The 23087-nt window shown below is 39.4% G+C and overlaps 1 protein-coding gene across 1 annotated transcript in view; it reads left to right on the top strand.

The window, feature by feature from the left end:
* Positions 1-23087, top strand: part of GLDC (glycine decarboxylase) — a 91021-nt gene that overhangs the window by 39285 nt on the left and 28649 nt on the right. The window contains exons 12-16 of the mRNA XM_061132710.1: positions 929-1026; positions 1787-1871; positions 2045-2086; positions 3051-3193; positions 20494-20569. Of these exons, the coding sequence (XP_060988693.1) occupies positions 929-1026; positions 1787-1871; positions 2045-2086; positions 3051-3193; positions 20494-20569 (444 nt within the window). The remainder of the gene's footprint in view (positions 1-928; positions 1027-1786; positions 1872-2044; positions 2087-3050; positions 3194-20493; positions 20570-23087) is intronic.

The raw sequence follows: 23087 nt of genomic DNA on the forward strand, positions 1-23087 counted from the left end.
GGGTTGTCTGTTAATTCTCTTGATAGTGTCATTTAATGCACAAAAGGGCACTTTTATCTGTTTTTTCTTTTGTTGCTCATGCTTTTGGTGTCATAAAGACATCATTGCCAAATCCAAGGACATGCAGATTTGCCTCTATACTTTCGTCTAAGAGTTTTATAATTTTATTTATTTATTTTTTAATATTTAATTTATTTATTTTGGCACACTGGTTCTCAGTTGCAGCATGCAGAATCTTTAGCTGCGGTATGTGGGATTCAGTTTCCAGACCAGGAATCAAACCTGGGCCCCCTACATTGGGAGTATCAAGTCTTAGCCACTGGTCCACCAGGGAAGTCCCAGATATCATAGTTTTAGCTTGTAGATTTAGATCCTTAATCCATTTTGAATTAGTTTTTGTGTATGCTGCAAGATAAGGGCCCAATTTCATTCTTTTGCATGTGTATATCCAGTTTTCTCAGCATCATTTGTTGAAGAGACTGTTCCTTTTCCTACTGAATGGTCTTGACATTTGTATTTTATTAGAATTGTTCTCAAAGACAAAAGAGCAGTGTCAGATAAGAATCCTTACTTGAGCTTTGTCATGGTAAATTTTTAGATAGCCCTTTAAAATAATTTACTGTAACTTGCTTCATTATTCATGGAACATGCAGGAGATGTCAACTTTTGTTTTTGCAGTAAAAATTGTACAGCTTTTATTTACTGTCACTAAGTTCAACGGAACTTAAACGTGGTATTTTGAAGAATTGCCACACTGCATGACCCTGACCTCTGTCTTTGCACCATGCCACATGTCCCAGAAGGGGGTGAGAGGTTGGGTGGTAGGGAATTTCTGGTGCTCTATCAGAACACACGCTTAATGGAAGCCTGCTTCACATGTGGTTCCAGGCATGATTTCCGCCCTTGTGTCTGTGATCTCTCCGTGCAGGAGCTCGTTGCTGAAAGCATGGGTGAGGAGCGGAGAGGTATTCTAGGGACTGCCTTCAAGAGGACTAGCCCATTCCTCACACATCAAGTGTTCAACAGGTTTGTGTGGCTTGTGTGACTTCTGCATTGGGAGCACAGTGGAGAGTGGCTTCAACTACGATATGGTTATTGTGGTTTAGCCTGCTGCTAAGTCACTTCAGTCGTCCGACTCTGTGCGACCCCATAGAGGGCAGCCCACTAGGCTCCCCCATCCCTGGGATTCTCCAGGCAAGAACACTGGAGTGGGTTGCCATTTCCTTCTCCAATGCGTGAAAGTGAAAAGTGAAAGTGAAGTCGCTCAGTTGTTTCCGACTCTTAGCAACCCCATGGACTGCAGCCCACCAGGCTCCTCCGTCCATGGGATTTTGCAGGCAGGAGTCCTGGGGTGGGGTGCCATTGCCTTCTCTGGTGGTTCAGCCTGAGTAACTGCTAAATCCCAATTCTAACCTGGACACAGAGCACATCATATTTCCTGATGGTTCTGCTCCCTGGGCACCATAACCCGTAATTCTACTCCTGAAAAAGATGGGAGTTTGGGTGCTTGGTTGCCAGGCTGAAGATGGAACCCAGGGACTCAGCATCGTCCTCTTTCCAGCCCTTTCTCTCACACCCATGGGCAGCTTCTTGTCCTAGGGAATCCTCTGTGGTTTGTGGGGGGCGGTCCATGCCCTTGTCTCTGATACTTTGTTGGCATGTTGCTCATGGCCTAATTTGATCTGTATGTTGAAGGTAGATTTCAGTGTATCTTAACCTTTTAGAAAGATGTGTGTGGGCTCTTATTTAATTATATTGGTCTAAACCCCATATTTTTTGTTCACAGCTATCACTCAGAAACAAATATTGTCCGATACATGAAGAGACTGGAAAACAAAGACATTTCCCTTGTTCATAGCATGATTCCACTGGTAATTATTGCCTTTGTTTCCATTCCCCACCCCACCCTGATTCCACCTCTTTGGGTCACACCTAATATGCTGCAAGAGAGATGAATGGTTGGCCTTTCAGAGAGATGGGAGGACTGATCAGATAGAACATAGGAAGTCACTAACCTAATACACTTTGGCTGTGCTTCTTAAAGGGGTCGTGTACGATGAAGCTCAACAGTTCATCTGAACTCACGGTAAGTAGGTCACGTCTATTAAGAGGGGACTTAGCAGAGACAGTGTCTTGGCTTGTGCATAGTAGTTAATGAGAGAAGCTGCCACTGGGACTGTGATTAATAACTACTTTAGAAATTCTTTACCTCACTCTTAAACAATCTTGGCAGAAACCCTAACTTTATCACAACCTGATCATTTATGTTTATGACCAAAATTATTTTTAAATATTAAAATAAGTAAAGATATAGATAGCATTTATGTCTTTCTACCTCTCCCCACCAGACTCCCTTTTAAATCTACCATGTTAAAAGCTTTTTATCAATTTGTAGTTGTTAAGCTCAGGTGGAATTGAGCTTTCTATAAATCATTTCTCAGTGCCAAAATGGTTGAGACTGAGGTTTTAATTTATTCTTTATATCAACAGAAGGTTTTTGTATCCTGCTGTGGTGTTTGGTAAGTATCTGTACTAGGCCAGCATGTTTCTTTTTTTCTGTAGGATTATTCTGATATGACAAATCACATCAGGAAAATAAAATCATCTTATATTGTAATAGGATTTTCCCCTTTTACTTTTATGTTGGTGTTTTGTTCTGCTTAATGAAAAAAAAGAATAATATATGTGCTATGCAAGAGTTTGAATAAACCATACCTGAAACAACTCATTGAGTTTCATGGATCTAAATCAATTTGGGGGCTTTTTTGTTCCTGAAAAAATAGGAAAATGTTATATTGTTGTGTAAGTGCTGTTTCCAGGGCCACTGTGACTCACTTGTACAATGAAGACAGTAATAGTACTTACTTTATAAGATTGTGGTAAGAGTTAAATGAATGAATTTATTTAAAGTGCTTAGATTAGTGCCTGACACAAAGTAAGCACTTTGTGTGTTGGCTATTGCTATCATCATCACATCATTATTCAAGTTAGTATTGTTATTACTATTACAATATATACATATGCATATGCTTTCTCCTCTTGCTCTTCAGCCTATCACATGGAAAGAATTTGCAAACATCCACCCCTTTGTGCCTCTGGACCAAGCTCAAGGGTACCAGCAGCTTTTCCGAGAACTCGAGAAGGATTTGTGTGAACTCACTGGCTATGATCGAATCTCTTTCCAGCCTAACAGGTAAAGGGATTTCTTCTTCTATCTTTTCAGTTATCTTTTGTAGTATAATACCCCCTGGGATGGATGACTAGAAGTGGCTTCATTCTCAGAGCTGGGCAGGTAGTGATGGCTGTTGGCTTGGAGTCCAGTTGAGTATGTGGACCTCTCCAGTGGGTGCTAAAGCTCCCTCACAGACTTGGGTCTAGGTTCAAAGTGGGGTGTTCCAAGGTGGAAGGATGTGGAAGCTGCAAGCCTTTTCAGGTTCAGCCTCTGGAGTTACACAGCATCCCTTCCAGAGCATTCTATCTGTCATAGCATTTTAGGGCAGGGTGAATTAAATGTGGGAGGGGGCCAACGTGTGGTTGTGAATGTGGAAAATCCTGGTCCACTGTGGGCCATCTTTGAAAGGTAGTTACTACATCCACCTTACAGTTTAAGAATCAGACTTGAGCTCCTTGTAAGCAGCAATGCCTCAATCTAGTAGGACCAGGAGAGTCTGGATCCTAGTTCTGACAATAACCTTGAAAGATCCTTTCCCCTTTTCTGACCTCAGTCTCTGTAAAATAAAAAATTTTGAGCAAAAGTGATTTTCAAAAACAGGCAAGCTCATGGAAATGTAGTGGCCAGTCAAGTGTGACTTTGACACTCCTCCCAATGTGTACTGGGGTCTATATTCCCTCTTGTATCTGAGTGAAAGTTTGTGACTGCTCCAACAGAATGCAGTGAAAGTAACTAACTATGTATGGCTTTGGAGACTAGGACTTAATGGAAACTTTGAGACTCTTGACTCCATCACAGAATAGCAAATCTCTTGTCCTGTGTCTTCCTCCCTGCCATGGACTCTCTGAATGGCTTCTGTAGGCATCTGTTGATACAAGTTGACAATGGCCCTCTGTGAGCTTGATGGCAACAGAATAGACAGTAGACGTTAGCTCTTCTCCCAGCACAAACCCCTTAACTAGTCAGCAAGTCTCTCCTATGTAAGATGCTTAGCAGAACATGGTATAAGATGGCTCATTGTAGAGGATGAGTGGATCCTTCAAGGTTGGAGGATCCAAACTTGTTTGGAGGATCCAAATCAAGTTTCCAAACTTGATTTGGAAAAGAAACAACAAGCATATAAGATACCTTAGTATGTTTTGCATGGAAAGGAATGAAATACATTTGACTTTAAACATGAAAACAACAACAACAACAACAACAAAAACAGAAGGATATCATAACATCTCCTGGGTACTAGTTAAAAAATATAAATTCCTGGGCCCTCTTCCAGACCTACCGGTATTCAGGGGGTTGAGACTAAAAATCTTTGCTTTTAAGAAGCAACCAAATGATTCTGATGTGTATCCAGCTTAGATCCACTGGATCTGTGGTCTTTCTGTCTTCATGGGAATAGATAGGCAGGCAGACATGTCATCAACATGTAAGTTAACATCTGAGGATATCTTCAGAAGAGGAATCTTGTGTCTGCCCCCAGCTTCTCTACCTTCCACTACTCAAGGTGGTTTCTCCACCAGCAGTCACAGCATTGGCATCACCTAGAAGCTTGTTAGAAATGCAGAATTTCTATTTCAAGATAAAAAAATCAAATGATTTAAAAACTGACATTTATTGGCTCACTTTCTGAGACAGAAAGTAGTCAGATCTTAGTCAGATACTATCACACCTTCCCTCCTGTTTTGGTAACATAGGTAACAGCAAAGCCGTACACTTTATGAAAACAACATAGCCCATACAATACAAACGCTTTAGGAAGAGGGCATGTGACACATAAAAGGACACAAAGCCTATTTAATATTAGACTCTCAAACACTCATTTCATAAATAGGACGGAACTGACAGTCATGAAAGTCAGGCTGTAGTATACCTTCATTAAAACATCATCATGCAGCTTTTTTTTTTTTTTTTAATGAGAGGCACCTGAGTGAATTCATGTGAGGCAATACCTTAATTAAGTATTGACAATGAAGAAACTGCCCTCTAGTGATGGAATATGATCACATCTTCTGTATCTTACTGGAGAGCAATTTTGCAAGACCACTTTAACATTTTTTAAATCATTAGCTCTTACAGAAAATTGAGGTCCTGGGCAGAGTCTCCAGAAGACTGACTGAAGGATGAGGAGGTTCTCCTTTTGTAAAGCAGTGGTTCCCAGGCATGGGCTGGAAACTAGACTCATATGATGAGTCTATAAAAAATCCTGGTGTTCAGCTCACAGTCCCAGATAGAATCAACATCTTGATGGGGAAAGAGTACGGTGAGGGAAGGTATGCACGCATGGGTTTTCCTTTAAAGGCCCCCAGGTGATTCCAGCTTGCAGCCAAGGTTGAGAACCATCATCTTGTAGGTTTCTCTCTTCTCCTCAGTTGACCTGATGCTCTTTCTCTGTCTTACTCTCATTTGTATGATTGCCAGTGAGACCCCATTTTCCATGGAGGAGGAAAAGAAATCATTATTCTTTTGTAGTTCTGGGTAGTGATGCCTTCTTCAGTTCAGAACTTCCTGGACACACCACCCATTTTCCAAGAGGTGACTTCAGAGTTACAGAGGCTCTGTTGAAGCTTAGTAGATATTTCTGGTCCTAAGCAGAGGCTGCTGTGATAGATGGGGAAATTCCTCCTTCTCTGTTGGGAAAATACAGGGGCTATGTTTCCAGTGAGCTAGGAAATTTGATGTCTCATTTGGGAAAAGACAAAGGCATCTACCACATATTGTATGTGAATGATTTTATTTGTAGCTTTCTACAGCCTCCATCTTGGTTTATTTGTGGTAGTTTTTTTTTTTTTTTCCCCCACAAGATTATAAATTCCAGGTCTTATAATTCTGTGTTCCAGGTCTCAGAATCAGTCTAGCATAGGGCTAACTACTTACAGCTTAGTTCATCATGATTTACTGCTGGCTAGTGAAATCTCAGGGACCAATGTAAGCTTTATAGTTGCTGTAAGAAGAAACACAAGTTTCTTGACCACTCTACACAGAAAAAGAATTTAGTGTACCATGTTAGCCACTGAAGTTATACTTGTAAAACAGAGGGTTTCATAATCTCTTAATATCAAGGGACCATTTCCTGGTGTTGTTGTTATGCCTGACTAGTTGGAATTGGTCAATGTGTCCATAGAGTTCTAGAGTTCAGTCACCAGAAGTTAGGAATCTTAAATATGTTTCCCTTCCTTTTTTGTTACTGCATGATATTTAAAAGATAAGTATGGATGGCATAATTTTTAGGAAGTAACATTAGCTGCTACATCCTAAAGTATTTTCTACTTAGTTTTTCATTGTGGTAAAATATCCAGAGCATAATTTACTATTTTACCTGTTTTTAACTGTCAAGTTCAATGGCATTCCTTACCTTCACATCATTGTAAAACCATCAACTCCATCCAGTTCCAGAACTTCTTTATCTTCCCAAATTGAAATTCTGTACCCATTAAACAATATTTCCTCACTTACCCCTTACCCCAGCCCCTAGCAACGATGAGTCTACCTTCTGTCATTATTAACTTGACTACTCTAGGTGCATTATATAAATGGAATCATACAATATTTGTCCTTTTATCTGGCTTATTTTATTTAGCATAACATCTTCAAATTTCGACAATGTTGTGGCATGTCAGAATTTCTCTCATTTTTAAAGGCTGAATAATACTCCATTGTATGCACATTTTGTTTATCCATTAACCCATCAGTGAACATTTGGATTGTTTTGACCTCTTGTTTATAGGGAATAATGCTGCTGTGAACACTGGTGTACAAATACCTATTTGAGCTCTAGCAGTTCTTTTGGGTGTATACCCAGACATGAAATTATTGGATATATGGTAATTCTGTGTTTAATTTTTTGAGGGACTGCCATACTGTTTTACAGATCTATGCAGAGGCATAGATGGAAAGAGGATCAAAGGATGGACACCCAAATAATTATCCCAAGGTGATAGAATTTCAAGTGATTTTTATTTTTTGTCCTTATGGTATTTTAGATTACTAAAATTTTTTTTAAATCATGATGTATATTTTAATACAATTCAAAAATGTTATTTTTATTGTGGGGGACATGCATATGGCAAAACACTTAAGTTCTTGATAAGATGCTTACAGATTCATTTTCACTCTGGCACTCCTGATCTCAGGGGGGTTTTTGCCATCAGTTGATGGCATAGTGAAGTTGGCTTTGAATCTGCCCTGGGATTGAGGCAGACCACCTGTCTTCCTTTGCAGCAATGCAGTACTCAAACAAAATGAGGCAGGCTTGCAAAAAAAGGGCAAAATAGCCAAGCTCTGTAGGATAGAGGAATATTTAACACCCAGTGGACTCGAAATGCAACTCTACGGTTCTAAAATGCCTAAGCAGGAGAACTGCAATTTTCAGGCATAAACCTTCCTGGTGACTCTGCCTGGACTCCGCTCCTGGGCCCTCATAATGTCTTCCAATCAGGCGCAGTCCTGTGTTAACGCTCACAGAAGACATTTATTCTCTCTTTCTTTAGTAGTTCCTGCCTGGATGGAGGCTGCCATATGGCCCTTCTCTTCAGTGTATTTTTTTTTTCTGAGGGGAAACCAGCAGCTCAAAGGAAAGGTTAGCACCTGGAATATGTCAGGTCTCCGGAGCTCTGTTCTGTGGCTTCCTGTCTAGTGCTGGGTGTAGTTTTCTGTCCTGCGCAGCAAGCAAGGAACACTGCCTTCTTGATTTGATTGAGATTTCATTGAGGGATGGCTGATAAATGTGGATGATGAAGGATTTTATAACCATAAACTGTGGCATGAAATCTTTGGTTTGAGTAGCCAAGCCTTTACCTGGTCTGTTTCCTGTGACAGTGAGATCCCAAAGTTGTTTAAAGAACTTAAAACACAAACGTCAAGAAACTTGTCCCCATTTATTTGCTCAGTCTATAAACCCAGAGAGCATTTCCAGCTTGGTGGAGAACATAGCTAGATAATATTTAATTACCTTTCCATTTCCTACTGTGCCCAGGACGGCTTGCTTCAGCTTGCTCCCCATACCACGGTGACACTCTGAAAATCATTCAGCAGCACACAAATACTCTGGGAACTGCTAGGTTAGAATTATGATGTACCGTTTAAAGCAGACAGAAACAGTAATTAACACCTTCCATGGATACCTAAAGTGAAAGACAAGCTGGAATTATTATTAGCTTACTTGGCTTATAATAGTGAGGAAGTTGTTTTTGTCTTTAAAAACTGCAAACTGTGATCTTGAGTGTAGATGGAACTAGCAGTTACTTTCCTGGAATCTCCTCCTGGTAAGGTTCTTAAACGAGGTGTGAACAGGACACAGTCAATGACTCTCCAATTTGGTTACACATGAGGATCACCTCTAGGGCTTGTGAAATTGCTCAGCCCCACCACCACAGTTTCTGATTTAATAAGTCTGGATTGAGGCCTGAGAACTCATATTTCTAATATAATCCTGGGTGGTGTGATGTGCTGGTTTGGCTACCACCGTGAAAACCTCAGGGCCGCAGGGTTTTCGGTCCTGGCTTCCTGTTAGAATTACGTGGGGAGCCTTTGAAGTATGCCATGTCCTCCCCACCCTGTACACTAGCTACATTGGAATCTCCTCCAGGGGCAGTACTCGGGCTCACCGAGTGTTTAAAAAGTCCTTAGGTGATTCTAATGTTGTCTAATTACTGGGTTGGAAAGTGTGTTGCCCTGGCGGAACCCCAAAGAGGGAGGTTTAGTTAGATGACTAATATCTTCTAGTGTAGTGAACTTTAAAACTGGCCTTTGAAGGCTAAGTCATGACTGTGGTGTGCAGATCGCTGTGTGCTGTGCTTAGTCACTCAGTTGTGTCCGACTCTTTGTGACCCCCCGCCACCGCCCCCCGCCCCCCACCCTGGACTGTAGCTTGTCAGGCTTCTCTGTCCATGGGGATTCTACAGGCAAGAATACTGGGGTGGGTTGCCATTTCCTTCTCCAGGGGATCTTCCCAACCAGAGATCGAGCCCAGGTCTCCCACATTGCAGGGGATTCTTTACCATCTGAGCCACTATGGGCAACAAAGGGTGTCAAACACTTGATATTGGCCATCTCCTTCCCCTTCTTTCCTAAGTTCATGGTCAGTGTCGTTGAGCAGACATGTCATTGATCATTTCTGACTTGCTTTCCTAGAGGGCCTAGGACTTCCCTTGTGGTGCAGCTAGTAAAGAATTCACCTGCAATGCGGAAGACCTGGGTTTGATCCCTGGGTTGGGAAGATCCCCTGGAGAAGGGAAAGGTTATCCATTCCAGTACTCTGGCCTGGAGAATGCCATGGACTGTATAGTCCGTGGGGTTGTGAAGAGTTGGACACGACTGAGCGACTTTCACTTTCCCTTTGCTAGTGGGCGTAGTGTAGCTTCAGAACCCTCCCCTACAGAGAGCTCTGGGAGGCCAGATATCAGAGACCCTCTCTGATGAGTGACTGATTTCCAGGGAGATACTCAGACTGCTAGAAAGAGAAAGAAGGATGAAGGATGAAAAGAGCCATCTTTTGGGAAATATAATGCAATGAGAAGGATCTCCTCTCCCCAACTTCTTGATTCTCAAGAGTATATTTGGATTTTTTGCAGTTTGTAAGGTTTTGGAGGGGTTGTTGTAGTTCTTCAGTTGTTTAGTTGTGTCTGACTCTTTGTGACTCCACGGGCTACAGCACCCCAGGCTTCCCTATCCTTCACAATCTCTCAGAGTTTGCTCAGACTCGTGTCTATTAAGTCAATGATGCCATCCAACCATCTCATCCTCTTATGTCCCCTTCTTTTCCTGCCCTCAGTATTTCCCAGCATCAACGTCTTTTCCAGTGAATCAGCTCTTCACATCAGGTAGCCAAAGTATTGGTGCTTCAGCTTCAGCGCCAGTACTTCCAAAGAATATTCAGGGTTGATTTCCTTTAGGATTGACTGATTTGATCTCATTGCAGTCCAAGGGACTCTCAAGAGTCTTCTCTAGCACCACAGTTTAAAAGCATCAATTCTTTGACGCTCAGCCTTCTTCAGGGTCCAACTCTCACATCCGTACATGACTATTGAAAAAACCATAGCTTTGGCTATACAGACATTTGTTGGCAAAGTGATGTCTCTACTTCTTAATATGCCGTCTAGGTTTGTCATAGCTTTTCTTCCAAGGAAAAAGTGTCTTTTAATTTCGTGGCTGCAGTCACCATCCAGTGATATTTTGGAGCCCAAGAAAATAGTCTGTCAGTTTCCATTTTTTCTCTATTTATTTGCCCTGAAGTGATGGGACCAGATACCATGATCTTAGTTTTTTGAATGTTGAGTTTTAAGTCAACTTTTTCACTCTCCTCTTTCACTTTCATCAGGAGACTCTTTAGTTGCTTTTCACTTTCTGCCATAAGGATGGTGTCATCTACGTTATCTGAGGTTATTAATATTTCTCCTGGCAATCTTGATTCCAGTTTGTGCTTCATCCAGCCCAGCATTTTACATGATGTACCCTGCATAGAAGTTAAATAAGCAAGGTGATCTTGCTTATTGTCGCATTTGGCTGAAGGTGGTTCTCGCATTTGGCTGAACCCCCAGAATTCTGATTCAGTACACTTGGGGTATGAGCCAAGACTTTATATTTCTCCCTAGTTCCCCAGGGATATTTGGGGATGTTGAGTTTGAAAACCACTGTTTAAGGTGCTCTTGAGATATCAGAAAGGTTAGATTGGCTAGATCCATCTAGATGTTTTTTGCCCAGAATTCAAAGGTTAAGCATAGAATTTAGGTTATGTCAAATTAGATAGAGATTGGTAAGAACATGTTGAGGGGGTTTTATTTAAAGCTATTAGAAGCAAAGACCTAGATACTGTTTGGAATATTTGAGTTATGCAACAGAGAGTTTGATTAAAATTGAATTCCTTCTGAGGTATGGAAGCATATCCTCTTTATCCTGCCTGTTTAGCATGTTTTCTCACTTTACCATGTTTTCTTGAGAATGGTCCTCTGAGGTTGCCATGTACTGAGCCAGATCATTTTGACACAGTAGCATTTTACTGTGATTAGTTTTACCATAATGTCAGTTTCTTAGCTAACATTTCACTTGGATCATTTTTTATTCCTAACTACTTGATGATGGTATTTTTAAAGTAAAGAAGGGTTTAGATGAGGACAGTGTGGCATTAAAATGTTGAACATCAAAACATTATTATTCACAAGACATTTCATGTAGCCTTCAGACTCTGGCTCCCAAGCTCAGTGTGGTTCTGCAAGCCTCTTACAGAGTTATGGTCCTGTGAAATGTCTGGTTCCTCCAAGAAGGCCACTCCTGTGGACCTCAGATGCAGGCAGGACAGAGTTCTGGTCCTTCTCAATGTCCTCCTGAAGAGGACCTTACAAAACCTTGGGTTCTTTTCATTCATCAACTTATCGAGACCACAACAACTAACTGCAGGCAGTAGAGATCAAGCCCTGAGCCTTTGAAGTGGGAGCACTGACTCCAAGACCCCAGACTACCAGACAACTGACCCTAGGGAGTACCAAATGGTGAGAACTCACACAAAAGAAACCACATGAATACAAGACCCAGCATCACCCAACCAGAGTAGCACCTGTGCATGACGCCTCATCTAAACAACAAACAAAACGAAAATACAAACCCAGTCATCAGCAGACAGGATTACCACCTCACTCAGCCTTCCCAAGCAGAGGAAAGACAAACAAACACAAACAAAAACTCAGCACAAATCTCACCTTATACCAAGCTTACACAAACCACTGGACCAACCTTAGGAAGGCAGAAACCAAAAGGAAGAGAGAATTCAACCTTCTTCAAGGAAAGAGTTCAACTTTCCTTGAAGCCTGGGAAAAGGAGACCCCAAACACAATAAGTTAAAAAAAAATAATGAAAAGGTAGAGAAATACTACACAAATTAAGGAGCAAACTATACAGAAGTCCAAATAAATGAAGAGAAAATAGGCAAACTACCTGAAAAAGAAATCAGAATAATGATAGTAAAAATGATCAAAAACCTGGAAAACAAAATGGAGAAAATGCAAGAATCAATTAACAAAGACCTAGAAGAATTAAAGAATAAGCATACAGAGACAAACAATACAGTTGCTGAAATTAAAAGTACTCTAGAAGGAATCAAGAGCAGAATATCTGAAGCAGAAGAATGAATCAGTGAGCTGGAAGATAAAATGGTGGAAATAACTTCTAAAGAACAGAATAAAGTAAAAAGGATGAAAAGAGCTGAGGACAGTCTCAGAGACCTCTAGGACAATATCAAATGCACCAACATTTAAATTATAGGGGTCCCAGGAGAAGAGAAAAAGAAAGGGTATGAGAAAATTTTTGAAGACATTATAGTTGAGAATTTCCCCAACATGGAAAAGGAAATTGTCAAGTCCAAGAGGGGCAAAGAGTCCCATACAGGATAAACCCAAGTAGAAACATGCCAAGACATATACTAATCAAACTAACAAAGACTAAACACAAAGAAAGGATATTAAAAACAGCAAGGGAGAAGCAACAAGTAACATACAAGGGAAACCCCATATATTTAACAGCTGATCTTTCAGCAGAAACTCTGCAGGCCAGAAGGGAATGGCAGGATATATTTAAAGTACTGAAAGGGAAAAATCTCCAACTAAGATTACTGTAACTGGCAAGGATCTCATTCAAAATTGATGGAGGAATTGAAACCTTTTCAGACAAGCAAAAGTTAAGGAGAATTCAGTACCGCCAAACCAGCTTTACACAAATGTTAAAGGGACTTATATAGTGAAGAAATACAAGAGAAGAAAAAAGATCTACAAAATCAAACCCAAACAATTAAGAAAATGGCAATAGGAACATATATATCAATAATTACTTTAAATATAAATGGATTAAATGCTCCAACCAAAAGACACAGACTGGCTGAATGGATAAAAAATAAGACATATATATATGCTGTCTACAAGAAACCCACTTCAGACATAAAGACACATATAGACTGGAAGTCAGAGGATGGTAAAATAGATTTCATGCAAATTGGAAGCAAAAGAAAGCTGGAGTAGCAATCCTTATATCAGGCAAAATAAACCTTAAAATAAAGAAGATTACAAGAGATAAGGACACTACATAATGATCAAAGGATCAATCCAAGAGGAAGACGTAACAATTGTAAATATCTATGCACCCAAATAGGAGCACGTCAATACATAAGACAAACACTAGAAGACATAAAAGGAGAAATTGACAGTAACACAATAATAGTAGGAGACGTTAACACCCCACTCACACCAATGGACAGATCATCAAAACAGAAAATTAATAAGGAAATGCAAGTCTTATGTGATACATTAGATGGGATGGATGTCATTGATACCTTCAGGCCATTCTATCCAAATGCAGAAGAATACACCTTCTTCTCAAGTGGATATGGAACATTTCTCCAGGATAGACCACATCTCGGGTCACAAATCAAACCTCAGTAAATTTAAGAAAATTGAAATCATATCAAGCATCTTCTCTGACCACAACGCTATGAGATTAGATATCAATTACAAGAAAAAAAAAAACTGTAAGAAACACAAACACATGGAGATTAAACAACACGTTTGTGTTTCTAAATAACCAACAGGTTGTTGAAGAAATCAAAAAGGAAATCAATTTCTAGAAACAAATGACAAAGAAAACAGGACAACTCAAAATCTATGGGATGCAGTAAAAGCAGTTCTAAGAGGGAAGTTTGTAATGATACAGACCTACCTCAAGAAATAAGAAAAACATTGAGTAGACAACCTAACTTTACGCCTGAAACAATTGGAAAAGGAAGAACAAAAATTACCCAAAATTAGTAGAAGGAAAGAAATCATAAATATCCAAGCAGAAATAAATGAAAAAGAAATGAAAGAAACAATGGTAAAGATTTATAAAACTAAAGCTGGTTCTTTGAGATAAACAAAATTGACAAACCTTTAGCCAGACTCATCAAGAAAGAGAGAGTAGAATCAAATCAACAAAAGTAGAAATGAAAAAGGAGAGGTTACAATAGACAATGCAGAAATACAAAGGGTTATAAGAGAAGATTATGAACACCTATATGGCAATAAAATAGATAACCTGGAAGAAATGGACAGATTCTTAGAAAAGTTCAACCTTCCAATACTGAACCAGGAAGAAATAGAAATTATGAACAACCCAGTCACAAGCACTGAAATTGAAGCTGTGATCAAAAATCTCCCAAAAAACAAATGCCCAGGACCAGATGGCTTCACAGGAGAATTCTGTCAAACATTTAGAGAAGAGCTAATGCCTATCCTTTTAAAACTCTTTCAAAAATATTGCAAGGGAAGGAATACCTCCAAACTCATTCTACGAGGCTACAATCACCCTGATACCAAAACCAGACAAAGACAACACAAAAAAGAAAACTACAGGCCAATATCATTGATGAACATAGATGCAAAAATTCTCAACAAAATTTTAGCAAACAGAACTGAGCAACACATCAAAAAGCTCATATACCATGATCAAGTTGGGTTTATTCCAGGAATGCAAGGATTCTTCAATACATGCAATCAATGTGATACACCATATTAAGAAACTGAAAGATAAAAACCACATGACAATCTCAATAGATGCAGAAAAAGCCTTTGACAAAATTCAGCACCCATTTATGATTAAAACTCTTCAAAAAATGAGCATAGGAGGAACCTACCTCAACATAGAAAAGGCCATATATGATAAGCCTACAGAAAACATTATTCTCAATGGTGAAAAACTGAAAGCATTCCCCCTAAGATCAGGAACAAGACAAGGGTGTCCACTTTCACCATTATTATTAAATATAGTTTTGGAAGTCCTAGCTACAGCAATCAGAGAAGAAAAAGAAATAAAAGGAATCCAGATCAGAAAAGAAGAAGTAAAGCTCTCACTGTTTGCAGATGACATGATACTGTACATAGAAAACCCTAAAGATAGTATCAGAAAATTACTAGAGCTAAAACAGTGAATTTAGTAAAGTTTCAGGATACAAAATCAATACCCAGAAATCACTTGCATTTCTATATACTAACAATGAAGAATCAGAAAGAGAAATTAAGGAATCAATCCCATTCACCATTGCAACAAAAAGAATTAAACATCTAGGAATAAGCTTACCTAAGGAGAAAAAAGAACCATATACAGAAAATTATAAGACACTGATGAAAGAAATCAAAGATGACATAAACAAATGGAAAGATATTCGATGTTCCTGGGTAGGAAGAATCAATATTGTGAAAATGACTCTACTACCAGATGCAGTCTACAGATTCAACGTGATCCCTATCAAATTACCAATGAAATTTTTCACAGAACTAGAACAAAAAATTGCACAATTCATATGGAAACACAATAGACCCTGAATAGCCAAAGAAGTCTTGAGAAAGAAGGATGGAGCTGGAGGAATCAAGCTTCCTGACTTCAGATTATGCTACAAAGCTACAGTCATTGAGACAATATGGTACTGGCACGAAAACAGAAATATAGGCCAATGGAACAAGATAGAAATCCCAGAAATAAACCCATGCACCTATGAGTACCTTATTTTTGATAAAGGAGGCAAGAATATACAATGGAGCAAAGACAGCCTCTTCAGTAAATGGTACTGGGGAAACTGGACAGCTACATGTAAAAGAATGAAATTAGAACACTTCCTAACACCACTCACAAAGATAAACTCAAAATGGATTAAAGACCTAAATGTGAGACCAGAAACTATAAAACTCTCAGAGGAAAACATAGGCAGAACACTCAAATCAAAGCAAGATCCTCTATGAACCACCTCTTAGAGTAATGGAAATAAAAACAAAAGTAAACAAGTGGGACCTGATTAAACTTAAAAACTTTTGTACAGCAAAGGAAACTATAAGCAAGGTGAAAAGACAACCCTCAGAATGGAAGAAAATAATAGCAAATGAAGCAACTGACAAAGATTAATTTCCAAAATATATAAGAGCTCATACAACTCAGTACCAGAAAAACAAACAACCCAATCAAAAAGCAGGAAAAAGACCTAAACAGACATTTCTCCAAGGAAGACATAGAGATGGCTAACAAACACATGAAAAGATGCTCAACATCGCTCATTATTAGAGAAATGCAAATCAAAACTACAATGAGATATTACCTCACACCGATCAGAATGGCCATCATCAAAAAATCTACAAACAATGCTGAAGAGAGTTTGGAGAAAAGGGACTCTCTTACACTGTTGGTGGGAATGTAAATTGATACAGCCACTATGAAAGATGGTGTGGAGATTCCTTAAAAAACTAGGAATAAAACCACCATATGATATGACCCAGCAATCCCACTCCTAGGCATATACCTTGAGGGTTGAAAAAGACACATGTATTCCATTGTTCATTACAGCACTATTTACAATAGCTAGAACATGGAAACAATCTAGATGCCCATCGACAGATGAATGGATAAGAAGTTGTGGTGCATATACACAATGGAATGTTTCTCAGTCATAAAAAGGAACGCATAAGTCAGTTCTGATGAGATGGATGAACCTAGAACATACTATACAGAGTGAAATGAGTCAGAAAGAGAAAGATAAATATCATGTTCTAACACACATATACAGAATCTAGAAAAATTGGTACTGAAGAATTTATTTACAGGGCAGCAATAGAGAAACAGACATAGAGAATAGACTTATGGACATGAGGAGAGGGGAGGAGAGGGTGAGATGTATGGAGAGAGTAACATGGAGACTTATATTACCGTATGTAAAATAGATAACCAGCAGGAATTTGCTGTATGGCTCAGGAAACTCAAACAGTGGCTCTGTATCAACCTAGAGGGGTGGGATGGGGAGGGAGATGGGAGGGAGGTCCAAAAGGGAGGGGATAAATGTATACCTATGGCTGATTCATGTTGAGGTTTCACAGAAAACAAAGTTCTGTAATGCAATTATCCTTCAGTAAAAAATAAACAAACAAAACATTATGTATCACAAGAAATTAGTATTAGTGCTTCTTTTGAGGGGGTAAAACTGGTAAGAATTAGGGGGGTTTTTTGTTTGTTTTTTACCTTAAGCTTCATCCCTTTTTTCATTGATGAAGTTTTTTAAAAAATCAGAAGAATGTATTACTTTTATAATACTAATTTTAAATTCATCTGTAAATTGGGTGGCATTATCCCCATGTGACAGATGGAGACTAAGATCCAGAGGAGCTTGTTGTCTAACTACTTGAAAAGGGACATCAGGTCAAGGAGATCTTTGACATTAGAGGCAGGACTGATTCCTCTTTTTTCTTTTTCAGAATGCTATTTCAGTTGTTTTGACTTTACATATAAATTTTAGAATAATCCTATATCTACAAAAACCTTGGTTTCATTGGATAGTGATGCATATTTTAGCTTCCAAATATTTCAGTTTTTGCAACGGGCTAGGTGTTAGACATTATAGATATTAGAGATAGTTGAAGGGAAGGAATTCACTTCATATTTAAATTTACAGTTTATCACTCAAAAAATCTTTTTCACAAAAGTGTCTTTAAATGTAATATTTTTTAGGGACATCGGATGGAAAACTTAAGAATTTAAAATGTTACAAATAAAATAGGCCCGTTGACTAGTAGACAGCTTAAAAGAAAACTCTAAAACTGCACATTTAATGTGGCCATTGGTGTGTGAACTACAATGGTGTGTTAACCTATTTAATGATTTTCAGAAGAATATTTAGAGAAAATTAAAACAAGAATAATTCAAAAAATGTATAAACCTGAAATTACCAGTGCCTAAATTTTCAGTTATGATCCATACATAACATGATCATTCTCTCTAGGGCACATTTTAAATGCCTTTTGACTTGTATCAATACAGCATCCCACTTTGACTATTATAAATAAAACATGCTACTGTTTTCTCAGTTCCATTATAGTATAATTCAGCATGAATTTTGGCAACTTCTAGGATTCACCCTAAGTCATGAATTGTAGCATATCCTGCAGTCATGAAAAATGGGTTCTATGTTGTTAACTTTTTCATAAGTTTAAAAACCATGCCGAAATTTAATTTTTATTTTATAGTGGATTTACAGTGTTGTTAGTTTCAGGTTTATAGCAAAGTGGGTCAGTTATACATACACATATATCTACTCTTAAGATTCTGTTCCTATATAGGCCCTTACAGAGTGTTGAATTGAGTTCCCTGTGCTATGCAGTATAATCACTTTGTTTTGAATAGATGTCAGAAAACCGCGATCCTAGCTGCCCTTCCACATTAGTACTTTTCTGATGAGTTCTCAATCTGGGTTATGCAGTTAAGCAGATACTGTTCATAATGCTTTTTCACCAACAGGTGGCACTAATAATTCCCTTTATTTTCATAGTACCCCAGGAATAATCCTTATGTAGGATTTAGAATATATCTTTTGCACTTTTTTGGAAAATGACTGATTTAAATTTAAGAGTATCTAAGCCAGAAAACACCCAGCATTTCTGATCAACTCTTTTGGCATACTGCCTTTCTCTTGGGTTACTGGCTCCTCGCTCAAGTCTCTTCTTTCCTTCTTTGACTGATCTTCCAACACAAGATGAGTAGAAGTCATGAGAAAAACACAGAAGGGAATACAAAATCCTTTTTAAAATTAATTTTTATTGGAGTATAGTTCATTTACAATGTGTTAGTTTCTACTATACATCAAAGTGAATCAGTTATACATATAAATATATCCTCTTTTTAAAAAAATTCTTTTTCCAAATAGATCATTACAAAGTATTGAGTAGAGACTAAGTCCATTTGTTGAAGTCCTTTTCCATGGGCGAAATGATAACATTAATGTTGTCTGGACTGAAGAAGAACTCAATTTTGAACAAATTGACTAAACATTTATTGCAGAGCTGCTCCATGCATAATACTAGTCTATACATTCCCTGAGGTCCAAAAAAGAAAAAAAAATTATAAAATGCTTGGTGGTGACAGCAATAGTGGTTCTCATTTACCTGTGTTTTGTCTATGCACCACAGTGCCTGGCAAATAGGAAGTGCTTAATTACTGGAGCAGCTTACACTTATCATTATTCCTTAGCTCATCTAGGCTCTTCTGTTGCTCTGTGGCACCCACACTGTGGAAATCACCACTTTCCTTTATTCCTCCAGCCAGACTCCAAGCCTTGCACCCCCAGATGTTTTCCTCTGCTCTGTCCTCTTCTCATGCTGAGCCCTAAATCGTCACTTCTGCCATCTCCTGACACCAAACCATCAATGTCCCTATACTAGTTTGCAGATATTTCAAATTCAACTGGTTCCATCCCACCATTTTCTCAAAAGATGTTTTCTAGTGCTCAAGTTTAGCTTTTCTTTTAGAAATTAAAGAATTTTATCTAGTTTATTCTTAAGCCTTGTTCTTTTTTAGAGTATGATCTCATTATTACGGGGTGATCAGGAGGGATGAATGCCAAAACCACTGGGCCTTCCACAGAGTCAAAAGATGGTGTAATTTTGTGAAATGGAGGAAATATGCATTTTGAATGGGATTAAAAAACGTATTACTCACTTCCTTTCCTTCCTGCAGAGAGTACTGAGAACATTAAGTAACAGTTTATGATTGACTCAGCACCCCTCCCTGGAATGTTAGTCATTAACTGTGCTCTAAAAGTGGTGCCTTCAAGGACTGCTGAGATGGGTATGGCCAGCCTCTAGCAGCCGTGAATATGTGGGGCTTAGGAAAGCTGACCCCGAGTCTGTCTGGAATGGTACCACACTCAATTACACTCAATTAATTGTACTCAATGTACAATTCCTTTGCAGTATAATCAGATCATTGGCTAAATATTTTGTGATATTAAGAAATTATTGTTCATCATTTTAGGTATGATAATTGCAATTATATTTTAAAGAATAATTCTTATCTTTGAAAGATACATATTGAAGTTTGAATCAATGAAGTGATATGATGCTTGAGTTTTGCTTCACAGTAATCTAGTTCAGAGTGAGAGGGTTAGTGAGGGATGTAGGTAGAAACAAGATTGACCATAATCTTTTAATGTTTAAAGCTGGGCAGTAGGCACAATGTGGTGGTCCCTTACATTCTTCTCTCTACTTTTGCACAGTTTTGGAATTTTCCATATTGAAAATGATTTTTTTTTAGATGCATGGTCCTGAGCGAGGGTTGAAATCCCATATCTCAGTAGGAAAGGGTGAGCTATAGGGCACAGACCAGGTGTTGTTCTGGTTGTTCAAGGCTTTAGGCTCATGCAGGGGTCCTAGGTGAGCTTACTGTTTTCTAGGAGGGACTTTGTGTCACATGCTGGTGCACATACAGCCTGTACCTGAGGAATACTGAATGAGTACACGAAGGCAGAGAGGCATCTGACCCTTTTCTTCCTGTCTTTGTAGCGGAGCCCAGGGGGAATACACCGGGCTGGCCTCTATCCGAGCCTACTTAGATGCGAAAGGAGAGACACACAGAACGGTGAGTATCAACCATTTGTTTACTCCTGGAGTGGGGGCAGGAGAGGGCAGTGGGTTCAACTTTAGGGTCCCTTTTGTTCTGTGGGACACTCCCTCCAAGTCTTCTTGGAAGAAGTTGGGGAAACATATAATCAAGAAACAAATGTCTATGAAGTGGCTATTACAATCCTTGCCTCTAAGACGTTTCACTGGACCATTTTGAGGAAAAACATTTTGAGATAAAAGGCTTCTCAAACCCAGTCTGTAAAAGTTAGCCAGTTGGCTGCAGAACTGCTGCCCCCGGGGAGCAAAGGGAGGAAGGGGCAGGAATGTTGCCATTCCAAGTCCCCCTCCTTGGCTCGGCCCTGGACCCAGGCCTGGACAGAGGGCAGAGACGGAGCTTTCGTTCTTCTGTAACTCCTACTGTGCCTGAGCACAGTTCTTGCCCTATGTATGCACAAAAAATATTCATTGAATAAATAAATTCCTTATTAGTGATTCTCAGCTCTCAACAACAAAAGAAGACATGAAGCAGAGTTCATGGTTCTGTTTCTTCGTTTGCTTTGAGTGAGAGTTTAGTCTCCAGGGTCCAAACTGCTTTTGGAGGCCCTTGTGGGACCAGCAGGTGCTAATAGGCTCCACAGACCTCTACTAATCCTGAGGCAGTGCCTTTAGCAGATGAACTAACAACACAGGCTTCAGATTGCGGCCGAAGGAGGCCTGTGTTCCTGGTGGTGGCCGCACTGACCTTGAACTTCATGAGCTATGGAGGTGGCATTAGTGAGTAGGAGTCAGGAGCAAGTCACAAGTGTCTGCCCAGCCCAGGAGGTTTAGAGAAAAAGGGGCCAGAGTCCTTCTGGCTGCCCACAAAAGTAGGGCGCGGTTGGTGGTAGCCCAGTCTTAGTCCATTTGTAGTTTTATTAAAGCTGGAAGATTATTTATGGCTAGTTACCTGGATTTGCAGGGAAGAATTTAAATACTATTTTACTTCCCTTTCACAAAATGGGAGGAAAAACTTTTTTTTCCCACCTTCCTGATATTGCAACTTTTTAATTTTTTTTTCGCTTGGGTTTGAATTCTTCGATTTTTCTAAGGAAGGGTTAGTTTGGAGTTAAAGTTGTTCTTTGGACCTCAAAATCTCAGCACTTTCATAGAGTCAGAAAGGAAACATTGGGATTCTGATTTTCCAATGAGAGGCTGCCAGATGACTGACATTTAGAGTTGCCTTTTCTATTTTACCTCCGTGGCTTCCTTGTATTGAGTAGGCCCTGGAACTCTTTGTTGTTCATGCTCTTTAACCATGAAGTTTCTGGGACTCCGAGAGAGGGAGTCATTCATCCTGTGTTACCATCTCCATGTTGTTCCTGCTTTATGGGGAAGCCGCTGTGATCCACACTATGGTGCTTGTGGAAGGCCTGTGACCAGCTAGCGAGAAAAGACCAGCTAAAATCCAGGTTCTGTCTACTCTGTGACACTTCCCATCCCACACTGGTTTCTAGTTCTCCAGGTTGACCCCAGGAACTGTTTGTTAATGTCCAGGAGTTGAGGGCCAAACCAGAAAGGTCACAGAAAAAAAGGATGAGAAACTGGGCCTGGGCAGAGTTCTTCTAGGTTTCCCTGGTGGCTCAGAGGTAAAGAATCCACCTGCCAATGCAGGAGACCTAGGTTCAATCCCTGGGTCGGTTGGATCCCCTGGAGAAAGAAATGGCAACCCAATCCAGTATTCTTGCCTGGAAAATCCAATGGACAGGGGAGCCTGGTGGGCTACAGTCCATGGATCACAAAAGAGTCGGACACGACTGAGTGACTAGACAACAGCAACAACAGAGTTCTTCTATGACCCATGGATTCTTTTCAGCTCTTTGTCCCTCTTTGTTTTTTCCAGTCCTCCCTTCTGTCTCAGTCCCCTTGTTTGTGATGCTTCTCCTGGCTCCACTGTTCACATTGCTATCACTGAAGTGTTAGGAGAGGTTATTCCACTGAAGGACAGGGAGGAGTGGGACGCTGCATTTTGAGGGTGTGTGAGGGAGGCAGGGACGACTACCCAGTCATTGAGCTTGCAGAAACAGAACCCTTCAGTTTGGAAATGTTGGCATCCTAAAGATTTTAATTAGACTTTTAGTTAGAGAAGAAGAAAATGATTTATTATTCAAATAATCATGGAGGATTTTTCTGTATCAGAGATGTCTAAGACAGCTGCTCCCATATCATAGACTATAACAGAAACTAGTAAAATATATCCTTTTTGGCAAAAAAAAAAAAAAAAAAAGTGTGGGGAAGTCATATGTTATAGAACCTCCTGTATTCCTGATGATTTTCTTATTTCAAACTGTTTTGGAAGTTATTTTCACATTTGCTCTTAGGTTAAATTTCAGAGGTTCCTAAAATGCAATGGCCAAATTCTTCATTTACCAGTTTAATTTGGGAGACTACAAATTATTTAACAAACACTTATGTAGAAATTGCATGTGCCAGGCACTGTCCTAAGCACTTTATAATTATTAACTAATTTGTTAGTCAAATACTAATTCGGGTTTGCT

Source organism: Dama dama, chromosome 29 (genome assembly GCF_033118175.1).
Source record: "Dama dama isolate Ldn47 chromosome 29, ASM3311817v1, whole genome shotgun sequence".
NCBI classification, from domain to species: domain Eukaryota; kingdom Metazoa; phylum Chordata; class Mammalia; order Artiodactyla; family Cervidae; genus Dama; species Dama dama.